This window comes from Syngnathus typhle, linkage group LG11, assembly GCF_033458585.1.
Source record: "Syngnathus typhle isolate RoL2023-S1 ecotype Sweden linkage group LG11, RoL_Styp_1.0, whole genome shotgun sequence".
NCBI classification, from domain to species: domain Eukaryota; kingdom Metazoa; phylum Chordata; class Actinopteri; order Syngnathiformes; family Syngnathidae; genus Syngnathus; species Syngnathus typhle.
Window position 1 is genome coordinate 10,036,462 of NC_083748.1, and position 12,543 is coordinate 10,049,004.

Sequence of the window (12,543 nt, forward strand, 5' to 3'; positions counted from 1 at the left end):
GTGATGATTGAGATGTAATAAATTAGCCATATAATCGACCCACTTTCGATAACTAGAAAAGCACATGTCATGAAAAAGCTTTTCGATCCGTAACGTGCAATTTAATCGTTTCTGTCACCGCATGATCGCGAGTTTTTATTTCCAACACTCTTTGTCGAACTCGACAAATATTGCGCAAGAGAAAAGCTTCACGTGACGATCGATTGGAAACGAACCAAGATAAGATCGTTTAAATAGCAAATGTTGCACTTGTGCTGCACAAAGATTTCAAGTCGGCGGTGGGAGAAGGAGGGGAGAGAACAGGCGTGCGGGAAGGAGAAACTGCTGAAAATGTGCACTGACGCCGCCAATGCAACAATCCAAGTTCACCCGTTCTGCGTCACAAAATTGACTTTCTTTGTTCACTATATACATGATATTATTCTAATGTGTGTATGTTTACTACGGGAACGTTTTTGTTGTTGTTGTTCACTTGGACCACGCAAGGCAGGCTTGGCTGCCTCCCGATCCTCCACAATAAAAAAAAAAACCTTTTTGGATGCCTTACAAACAAAAGGAAAAAAAATACATCTCGCATTTACGCTGATATGGAAGCGCAACACTGTCATAAATTCGAGCCGTTGCAGCAAAACGATTCGATCTTGCACCAATACAGAACAAATGGCAGAGAATTTATTCCCCAATTCACTCAGTTAATTTTTTTTATGGAAAGTGTTTTGGTTAGAACTACAACTAGAGGAAGTGGTTTGCGCTGCCATTTTAATACTAAAGGATTGCATCCACTGTGCATGTTTTTTTTAAGGAGGGATGGGGGTCCCCACCTGACATTTTTAGTGACAACCTTCTTTAAAAAAATATTTTTTTTGCAAATGCGTATAAACTCAAGTGAGTAAAGTGTGGCTGCACACTCACATGAGCATTTCTTTTCATTTGCACTTCTCACGTCAGACGATGGGAGGTAGTAGCCGAAAAGAGAGGACAGAGAACGGGCCACTGCAGGAATGTCTGCTCGCCTGTCATCGACTTCACATTGAACCGTTGAATGCAGTCACATCACCTGACCAGTAGGCGGCAGCAGAACGCATGAGTCTGAGTATTTATTGCCACATCTTGAATGTGCCCTCTTCACCTTTAACCTTATAAATCCCCAATATCAAAATCAAAACCGGAGTTGACTTGACCTCCCTCTCTCCGTCTTTTTTATGTTGTCAGATTGAATGAGAAAATGTGCTCCAGAAAATGTGCTCCAGAAAATGTATGGATAAAAGGAATGTTTATTTATAATCAGATGCAATTTAAAAAAAACTACAGCTTTAACTAAGTGGTTAAGAAGCAAATTGACTACATTTCTTTTTTGATAAACTTCCAAGTTATTTACTTTAAATGCTCATTCCAACACAAATATATTTCTTTATTAACTACAAGTATGGCCATATTATGTCTCCAACACTGATTTTAACCACCGGATGTGCTTATTGTTCTGGCCGAGTGTGCAGATGTAACACATCTTAAAACTAACAAAGAATAAATTAATCTATCTTTTTTGGGGGCATTTCTGTATTTACAATGGCTATCTCTTGCTTACAGCCTCTCCAGTATTGAAGATGTTTGTAGTATTGCTATTTTTAGATCTTTAGAGACACAAGATGTGGTGGAATTTGTGTGTATGAGTCAGTTTTGTTTTTGAATATCAATTTCAAGATACAGTACATAGATGATTGGGTTAGGAGTGATTTCATGGTTACACAATAACACTTCAGTTCTGATTATAGTTTCAATGGTAGTTGAAGTACGTCCCTTAATTACACGTATAGAGTGTTTTTGTACCCTCTGGCAGAGATATTCAGTAAAATTCAACCATGATGATAAAAAAAATAGGCCTATAGCTAAAGGTCTAAGTCAGTGATGGAGGTCCAAGCGCAACCAGTTAGTCTTTTCTTTTGGTTATCAAATCTTCCAGTTTGGGGTTGACAAAGGAAAAGCCAGAAAAGGCCGACTGATCCATGGAGTTGATGAGGTTCTTGTCAGTGTGAGAGAGTCGCGGCTTTTCACTCAGAAACTCTCTGTCAAAGTTGCTGCAGTCACTCGGGGATTTCTGTGGGGGGGGAGAGATTTCAGTCGATGCCGCGATGCATCTTGACATATTCACAACATTGTGTTTTGGACAGCAGAAAATGAGTCAGAATGTTTCTCACCACTTTGGGCTTGAAAGGGGGCTCCACTTCTCTCCTCTCCAAAGTGAACCAGTTGATTGCTTTGAAGAAGGGCTGTGCACGGATGTCTCCTACCACGCCAAGTCTACGATTGGGATCTCGCTCAAACAACTGCAATAATGATGGAGGAAAAGAAGATAAATGTTTGGACTATAAGGCAAAACAGCCCTTTGAAATATTAGAAAGTAAACAAAACGGAAAAAAGTGAACACAAAAGTCACACCAGGCTTGCTGATAATTTGCTGCATAGTTTCCCAGCAACTCTAAATTGCCCCACTTTTGCACATTTAACGAGAACATGTCATATCATCACCAGTTCGAGCAATTTCCTGGCCTCCTTGCTTATCCAGCGAGGGTAGTGGGGGGTGTCCGACCGAATGGACTCAAACAGCTCATCCTCATCGTCGCCTTGGAAAGGCGACTGGCCAATCAGCATTTCATACACCAGTACGCCAAAAGACCACCAGTCCACTGAGAAGCTGTACTTCTGTCCTAAGAGAATCTGCCGTGAAAGGAGAAAGTTGGTTGGCTTACGAGAAAAACGTTCTGATTACTTGCCAATGCCACAAATAAGACAGGACTATTGATTATGTATAGGGCCTGTGGACCCCCCCCCCCCCCCCCCCCACTTAGCCCTTATCTAGAGGCACTGCAATATTAAATACCTCAGGTGCAATATAGTCTGGTGTCCCACAGAACGTGGAGGCTCGAACATCTCCAGAGACGTTCTCCTTACACATGCCAAAGTCTGCAATTTTAATGTGCCCGTCCTTGTCCAGCATGACGTTATCCAGTTTCAGATCCCTGTGGATTATTATAATATCCGTTTATATTCCACCTACACTACGTTTGAATCTCGTCGTCTAAAATTATTTGTATTAGCATGTCCCTGTGAATATATTACCTGTAGATGATTCCTTTCGAGTGGAGGAACTGCAGTCCCACGATGATCTCAGCAGCGTAGAATCTTGAAAGTTGGAATACAAAACAACCTCAATAGAATTCTATTTGAACATAAGCGGATAATCCATTCAGGTACGCTGCTGCGCTTACGTGGCTCGGATTAGATCGAAGCGGCCTTTTTCTTGGATGTGGAACATCAGGTCGCCTCCATTGAGATACTCCATCACAAAGAAGAGGTGCTCCTGAGGTAACAGCATGACCTCATCAGCTCATTGTTGCAGACAAATTGATTAAGTGTGTGCAGAGGTCATCTTGGTGGGTCGAGATAACCTCCGTGCGGTAATGATGTCACATTTCACGCTTTGCTTACTTTAGACTGGAACGTGGAATAAAGGTGTGTGAGGAAGGGGTTCTCCCAGGCGAGGGCAAGGACTCTCTTCTCCACCATCGTACACTCGACGTCGTCATCCATGAGAACCACATCTTTCTTGAGAACCTTTACGGCGTAGTACTGGTTCTTACCCTTGAGCTCGGCCAGCAGCACCTGAAAACGAGTGAGATTTGAGCGGCGTGGGGACACAGCATAATTTGGGAGAAGTGATATGGAGTAGAAACCCCGCCCACCTTGCCAAAGCTGCCTTTGCCCAGAACCTTGTGGAAGACCAGATGGTCGACGGTGAGGTGTAATCGCTTAACAGAAGGTAAGGCTGAACTCGAGGTGCCACTCGATAGGCCGTTCATATCAGCTATGAGGATTTACACATCAGAGTGAGTACATAACTATAAAAACCTGTAGACAATCTTGAAGACATTCAAAAACAGATTTCAAATTGAGACTAATGGCAAAAAGCAAAGAACTCAACACATTTGAACATTTAGCAACCTGAAACTGCAATGACAACATCTTACCAGTAGGATGTGTTGGTGCACGGATGTCTTGGTAGATCCCGATATCTAGTGTATTGGCGCTATCAGACTTCTTCAGAGATTTCTAGGACACAAACAATGCTGAAATGATCCTACATGTCTTTTCATAGTAGACAGCATCATCCCTGGTGGTCTAGTGGTTAGGATTCGGCGCTCTCACCCGGGTTCGATTCCCGGTCAGGGAAACATCTGATCACATTGCTCTTGGGTGGTACAAACCTGTGAGACGTAAGAGAGCGCCTCAGCCAGTAACTTCTGGTTGATCCCACACATGTTGGCCACTTTCTTCTGACAGTAGCTATGAACGTTCATAGCACAATCTGAAAGACACAAATAATGAATCAATGAAGTTACAATTGTAGAAATTAATTGAGTATTTTCTTATCCAAACATTGAAGACAAGTATTGAGCAGTCCCACCTTCACATTTAAGGCCTTGTTTGTAAAGACCCCACAGCAGGCTGCCACAGTGGTCACAGAAGGTGGGGCCTCTGTAGGTATTGCACTTGAAGCGATGTGGCATATCAATCTTGAAGCGCTCTTTCTGGAACTATAAACAGATACAACAGACCCGATTAACCATTACGTCAACTGAATGTTACATTCAGATAAGTTCAAGGAAGTCTCGCAACAAAATGTTGCATTCAGCTGGGACTAGAATGTTTTTGCTGTACTGTACGTCCCATAAAGTATTTTTCAGTTGTTTTTTAGCCAATAAAAAATAATTGTGGTAAAATCAACAAAATAATTGAAGTTGGAAAAAGTATATAGTGAAGTTAAATTAAATTTAAGCCTCCAAACAACTCACCATTGTGTCACGACTGTTTGCTGCAGTTCCGGTGCACCTGCCCATTATCTTTTCGATGCATTTCTTGTGAATTGCTGCGTTGCATTCTGGGTGGAATCAAGAACAAAATATTGAGTCCAAATTTGAAAGTAGGATGATGTAAAATTGGGAAGAAAAATAATGTTGTCCAATAGTGAAAAATGGTAGTGGGGGAAACTCACGTCTGCACTTGTAGCCTTGCTTGTTGAGTCCCCTGAATGGGGAGAGAAAAAAGAACACAATTTTGCTACCATCCAAAAATTATAAATTTGATAATGAGCCCATAGAGTGAAAAGGGGGGCGCTTATGCAAAGAGTTAGTGCTGGTGACTTTCGTCAGATGGAATCCAACACAACCTGGTGCTTTCCCCTGGTGACTCACTCGTGTAACAATAAAATGATTCATTGTTGTTTCTTTCTTTTTGTGTTTCGATACCCTGATTATCTCACCAAAGAAACTCTCTGCACACAGAGCAGAAGGTAGGCTGGTGGAAAAAAGTGGCAGCAAACTCGTGGCTCTTCATGAGGTGAATCTTGGGCTGCTTGAATGCTCCCCTCCTCTTATTTAGGGTCGTGAGTCCATCCTGAGGAGCAACTTTCACAGAGGCCTGGTTGGCAGCTGAAGGGAAAGGTCAATCGGCAAATAAATATAAACAAATACATTTCATTTTGTGCGTTGAAAACAGTGGCTATTTATTTTAAGCACCTTTTTCCCCTAACATATCTGTGACATTTATTATCCAAGTTTCTAGAAATTCAAGTTGAAACCCACAGTTACAAAAAGTACGACGTCTCTTAAATGGAGATTGGACACAGAGATTCAACTGTGAACAAGCAGCTGACGCAAGTCAACTGCATGGGGTCAAAAGTCACTTGGAGAAGACGGTGAAAGGCAAACAAAGCGGGCAGAAACAGAGGCGATAAGGAGAGTGGGCGGGTAAATGGCAGCACTTTGTAGGAAAAAAAAAAAAAAAGAAGTCGCCTTAAAGAGGCTGCTGATTAGGCTGAGAAGTGGAAAGACGCACAAAAAGATCTTTGCGTTTGAGTGACAGCTTCGCCTTTGGACAGCGCTTCAGTGGACTGTGCCAAGAAAGCAGTAATAGGAGAGAAGGACAAAGAGAGTGAGAAAGAGAGAAAAATATATTCACTGATACTTTTCAGGAAACGTGGCGTGCATGGCAGCGAGCTGATAAAGTCTGGAGTCGAAAACCAAAAGCACCCACCCCACCCCCACGCGGTCTTTCTCTCATAGGAACTGCCGCTGAACAATTGAACTTTATGAACCTAACCTTTATAAAGCTAATCATGACTCCAAAACAACAATTCTGTAAGTGCCATCGCTTTACCTGCATCACTGTCCTCCAGGAAATACTGCACAGTAATGTAGACCTTCCCAGAAGGGATCATGTCCAACCAGAACTCAGCCCGCCCGTTGGTCTTGGGCTTCTTGCAGCCTTCTGCCAGTACAGACACGTCAACGGTCGTCTTGCCCAAGGCCACCTCGGCGCTCTGCATCAGAACCACTTCGATAACACGACCCTCGTAAATATGAGCGTCGAAAGTGGACTTCCACGCCGGATACATGGTGGGCTTCTTCTGAATCAGTGTCATCCCTCGATCTGTGGGAAAAGAGTGATTTTAGGGATTCGCAAGTTTGACATAGCGCCACCCAGTGGTTTGCCACACTGCTACATTGGCAGTTCATACCCGTGCTGACGGATTCCTTCAACTTGATGGCACAAATGGGGGCTTCAGATTGAGGAGGCAATTCACCCAAATCATATGTGGTGAAGGAGATGCGCAGGAAGGGTGCCATGGCAACGGCTCACCTCAGCTTCCTGGGGAAACACCAAATCGGCAATTACACACGGCAGATATGGGCAGTACACGTCTCACACACACACAAAAAAGAAGGGAGATGACCAACAGTGTCAACAGACGGGAACAAGAGAGGAAGTACAAATGACCCGGTCATCAAAATAACCACTTTGCTACATTAAGTGGCAAATATATAAAAAAGCAAAATATTCATCATGAAACTTTAACTTTGAGTTTCTGTTTATATTTTCAAGACTTTCTACAGATTAGTTCTCTATATTTAGCATTTTATGCAAATGTTGTGATCACCTGTAATGGCTTTCTCCTTCCCAATGCAAATGTTGGAAAGCATATAAGTGTTACATTTGACTTCCTTGTAGAAAAGTCAATGTTTACACTAATGGTCCATTACAGAATTCAAAGACTAGAATAATTTCTGTCCCTAATTCCCCTCACACCTCCTAGCGCTTAAAACAACCTTAAATAAATCTGCTCGGAGAGGTCACAAGGGTGCTGAAGTGCTCCCATAACAGAGGCTTCATTTACACACACAGCTGCAGTGTAGCCCAACACAAACATTTTACAAATGCTAAACAAACGATAGCTAAAATAAATATCTGCTACTTTGAAAGAAAAAACAAAGAGATCTTTGTGTCCCCAAAGGGAACTGGAAAAACTGAGGACAGGAGAACATACATTTGGGGCAGGGGCAGAACAGGAAAACAATCTGGCTGACCCAAGATGAAAAAAAACATAATGCTCCAAAATAGTGTGTGTGCGTTTGTGTGTTGTGCTCGTGTTTCTGCAAAGTCAACGACTTTTCTGAAGAATTTGAATGTCTGCCACATGTTGCTCTAAGCAACAGTGGGCCATGTGATATCTACCACAACACAAAAACAATTCATCATAAGAACAGTAAACTGGAACTGGGAAAATTTATGAACCAAAATAAATATCACAGGTTTGGTATGCATTGAATTGCTGGAAATTGTTATTTGCCATAAGAACTAACCAAACCAGTGGGACAGGTCTGGACACTTTCCAATGACACCTGCTCATTTGTACATAAAGGCCCCATCGCGTGCAAAGTAGCACTTACAGTAAACAACATTCTTTACAAAAACAAGAACACAATTCCTTTGTGCTAAAAACACCTTATCACCTGCCAATGGAAAACCTTGTTTGTCAGGTATGAGGGGTCACCGACCTTTTTGAACCAGAGCTACCACTAGGTTGTTAATTGATGGCAAAGGCTACCAGTTAGCAATAGAACAGAACCCACAATGTCTGCACCCGAGTCAGGTGACACGTGTCAAAGTTGGAAGGGCAAAAGCTATAAGTGACTCAGTCGATGATGGCTGAATGCCAGTGAGCTGATTTGGTTTCAGCATCTCGGAACTTTACGAGTGTGTTTGTGTCACTCTGCTACAGGGCTTCCGGGTACAGCTATCAATTATTTTTGCATCTGTAGCTCATCAAGAGCGATGAAAACTCGACAAAGACGTTTCAAAATGATGTTAAGAATGATCAAAGTTGGTCTTGCTGTTTGAAAAATATTTATTTTGGATTGGCCGTGATTTCAATGAGGGTGAACCCCCTTCCCCTTTAATTTTTTGCAGTGTTGCTATAAGCAGCCACCAGACAAGGAAGTTGGAGTCGGAGTGAAAGACAGCAAAGTTCAGCGAGCAGACTGACTTCACGAAGTGACGCTAGTTGACACATAATTACAATAAAGCTGCGTCAGTCCTTCACGTGATGACAACCCTTAATAACCTCCTGTGTTTTTAGGAGTAAGAATTTTCCACCTGAGAAATGTAACAGCATAGGTTAAATATACTTGACTTGCATAACCCAAAAAGTGTGCAAAAATGTCAGTCGTCATCAAGTCTTCAGAGGCATGCAATCCGAGCACACGCTAATAACCTTGAACAAAGCGGTCTTTAATGACTTTGAGTAGAGGGCCGCTCTCAGAATTAAAGCCCTCCCCCTTCCCTAACTAAGCAAGATTAATATCCAACACTCGCTCAAGGTCAACACATGTGTAAGAGGTCAACAATGTAGTCATGGATGCCACCAAAACTGTGGAAGTAATTTGGTCTCAAGAAGCATACTGGCAGAAATATTATATTTCCATATTTAGATTACATTTCTGAATGCTGTGCTCAGCTCTTTGACAAGGCTGTCAAACCTGCTAAACCAGCAGAGCAAGAATCCTTCAACAGTGAAAATTTTTTTTCCTGCATGCTCATCAACGGCAGCGTGTAATATTTGTACTTTTAGCATGGCGGTGAATCGCAGCAACACATTTCTGGGGTACAGCTTTTGGTTTCCAAAGGTTCATGCTGCACATGGGTGACTTTCATACTCAGCAGATGTCCAGAGAGCATCGTCAAAGCTCCTCAGGAGACCGCAAGCTAATATTGACACGGCTCTGCCTGCAGGCAGATTGTATTACCGCCTCCAAAAGCATAGACAGTGTGCAATGATAAGCAAAATTGGTGAAAGCTCAGATATGTGGTGGGAATCTTTTCCCTCAGAGGGTCACACAAACTACTGGAAAAATATGATGTGGTGATCAAAAAAATTTAGATTTAAAAAAAAAGAAAAAAAAAAAAGGAAGCTCCTGGTTGACTTTGTTTTCGAAAAATTCCTTTCTCTCTCAGTTGTTTGTTTATGATGACAAACGATTGAGCACAATTCCTTGCATGACTTATTCAAAAGCTCTCACGGTCCTAACATGGCCTACTTGGTATCTTTCTGTCAAGTTATTGCATCATTTGATCTGCTCATAAAATCAACATTGCTGTTTACGATCTGTAAACGGGATTATAAAATAAGCATATCCAGAAAAGTCACCAATGTAGACTTTCAACTACAATTTGCAACATTGATAATCCTAATTAATAAGACAAAGGTTTTGGTGTACCTTGCAACATTTTGAATGTGTGACTTTCTTCGCTTGAGTTCATAAATGTAATGTACAAAGTTAGTAAGTGTCACTAACTCGGTTGCCATGGGCAACCCCCTGGCGGCACTGACGAATTATAAACCAAATAGACTCGTCTTACTGTGTTTCATTGAATGTTAAAAGGGTTGTTTGTTATAACTTGATGTTTACAGAAAATGGGAAAAGTTGACTCCAAAGCGCATCTATCTACCAATGACAGCCAACCGGGATTTGTTTCGTTGTCGTGCATTCATTTGCAAAGTGAAGTAAAACAAAGTGGCTGAGGAAAAAGCCCGTCCCAACGATCATACAGCACCCGAGACAAGTTCCATAAGAAAATCGTGACTTACCGCTTCCGCAGAGTTGCAAAGTGTCAAGTGGCGTTTCCTCCGACGGCAGACTTCTGCGCTGCTTTCGGGTGCGTGTTTTAATGTATGCGGTGCGTGGGTATGGGTGTGGTGAGACCGACTCGTTGAATGCGTTCCCGTTGGCGTCCTGCGACTGAGTGCTGCCACGCACGCTGGCTTTGTGCGACTTCTAGTAAATCCAAAGTATGACGTCACTCAGGTGATTTCCGTGTGTACGTTATCGCTACTTCGGCAAACAAAGCCTTAAAAGTATCATTTCTGTGTGCTGGAAATTGAGTCTCCAATGAGTGATGAAAACATTCAAGTTATTTAGTTATTTAGTAAAAAAAAAAAAAAACTCTGGCAAAAGTGGAAGTACTGAAAGTAAAGAATTACAGACATAAAAGTAAAATATTTTATATCATATAATCATATATATTATATGTTTATATATACATATGATTTAAAATGTATATATATTATTCTGGGGATATTCAGACACCCGTGTATTTCTACACTGACCCTGCCCACATAATTTCCACGGTCCAACTCCTTCAATAAGCAGAGCCGTCCACATGATGCTGAGTCATCATCCTCCACGCTCCAGAACTGTTCAAATGGATGAGGGAATGGAGCAGTAAATTTAGACGCTCTGCGTCAGCGCCACCTAAAGAACTATTTATAGCTGTAAAGAAAAAAGGAGCAGAACAATGACGTATAGAAAAGATCACCAAGATAAAATGAGGGAAAAAGTTACTGAGTCAGACTTAAAAGTGAGTAATCACTCCAGTGTCATTTATCAACAATCAGCACTGAAAACTTTTTTGTTTTTCATGGGTTTTTCTGGGTAGCACGTCCGCCTCACAGTTAGGAGGGTGCGGGTTCGATTCCACCTTCGGCCCTCCCTGTGTGGAGTTTGCATGTTCTCCCCGGGCCCGCGTGGGTTTTCTCCGGGCATTCCGGTTTCCTCCCACATCCCAAAAACCGGTTCAGGGTGTCCCCCGCCTACTGCCCGATGACGGCTGGGATAGGATCCAGCACGCCCGCGACCCCTGTGGGGACTAAGCGGTTCAGAAAATGGATGGATGGATGAAACTCATGATTGGACCAGTCAAAGTTGATCATCCTTTACTGACCTCTGCAGGAGAAATTGAAGATCCTCCTGCAAAAATGTCCATTTATGTAATTTCAAACCACCGCATACTTGCTTCTCATCACTTCTTCCACATCGAATACAGTAAGTGGATATGCAAGCAAGTTCTTTTTAAAAATACTTTCTCAGCATCCCCACATGAGTGGAAGGAATGTTTTCTTGTTTTCCCAAGTCTTGTATGTGATGCTTTACTTGTCAACACAAAAAAACCTGCTGGGACTTCACTCATTCCAACTTTATGTTGAACCAGTTTATGCCTCATAAAAATGACAATCCCTCATTATGTAACGACCATAATTTCCCGACAACCTTGGCACGGAAAACAGTGAAAGATATAGTTACTTTTGTATTTGCAGCATGAGGCACATTTGAATACTTTGCACATACCGAATTGGCAAATCAGAAACTAGCTTGACTTTACACAGGGTGTCGTCTACATCAGCGACTAAATTATATACACATCTTTGACAGATATTTAACAGCAGCAAACACAAACAATCACGCTTGCTTATTTTCCACCTTGCCAGAGTCACTTGACCCTCGACTGTCAAACCAGTAATCCAACACAACCCATCGTACGAGCCAAAAATGTGCTCTAATTTCACTTCCATAACCCGTGCACTATTTCTTTTATTTCTTTTATTAGCATTACTAACTCATACACTTCATACACTTTACGACACTTTACCACTACTTTTTTATCTTCTTCTTTTTGTAAATATTCATAGCTTATATTTTTAGTTTTACTACAATTGTTGTTATTTTTCCATATTTTTCTTTTTATATTGTATTCTATTTTTTATGCCGGAGGACTACGGTCCAGAAGTCTCTTTTTGCACCTTTATCCCCCTACTTGTACCTTCCTGTAAATCGGGCTGTTGTTACATGCAGTTTCTCACACGTGAGATTAATAAAGTTCCTCTTATCTTATCTTAAATATTCACGCTCTATATTGAATCGCCTTTTGTGTGAATGTTATTAAGAAGCGGTGCACTGAAGGAGAACAGAGATCGGGCAGTTGTTCTGGAAATGCCACTTTTCTCAGGTGTGCTAGCAGTAGAATAAGATTGGAGATTACTGCATGGAAACTTTCCTGCCACACTAGTTCTCTGTTACCCGTTTGGCAAACTCCGACTTGGAAGAAAGGGCCCTTTCACCTTACAGCATGAACGTCGATTGGAGGATTCTAAAGGCTCAGTAAAACATGAATAAGGTTTTCTCCTCACAGTTTATCCCACTTTGACCAACAAGAGTTGTTCCAATAGAGGATAAATTGGTGTTAGCCTCTTGTAGGCACATCTGAAAGTTTTGACTAATTATGCCTCGGGCAAGATGTTTAGTGATCTTTCCGTGCCTTTAAATATTAATTGCAGTTTTTAAGGTCTCGGCGCAAGGCAGTCTGGCTTAATTG

At 41.8% G+C, this 12,543-nt stretch overlaps 1 protein-coding gene across 1 annotated transcript; it reads right to left on the reverse strand.

Moving 5' to 3' along the window:
* Window positions 1-1,256: 1,256 nt before the first annotated feature.
* On the reverse strand, window positions 1,257-10,159 carry prkcdb (protein kinase C, delta b). Its single transcript, XM_061290239.1, has 17 exons — window positions 9,983-10,159; window positions 6,575-6,705; window positions 6,214-6,486; window positions 5,318-5,486; window positions 5,051-5,082; window positions 4,851-4,936; window positions 4,463-4,592; window positions 4,263-4,363; window positions 4,026-4,107; window positions 3,741-3,862; window positions 3,487-3,660; window positions 3,267-3,358; window positions 3,118-3,180; window positions 2,879-3,017; window positions 2,527-2,715; window positions 2,196-2,324; window positions 1,257-2,095 (listed from the first exon to the last, which is right to left on the reverse strand). Exons 2-17 carry the CDS (start codon window positions 6,681-6,683, stop codon window positions 1,928-1,930), a joined length of 2,058 nt encoding a protein of 685 aa, XP_061146223.1. The 5' UTR covers window positions 6,684-6,705; window positions 9,983-10,159; the 3' UTR covers window positions 1,257-1,927.
* Between the last annotated feature and the right edge of the window lie 2,384 nt (window positions 10,160-12,543).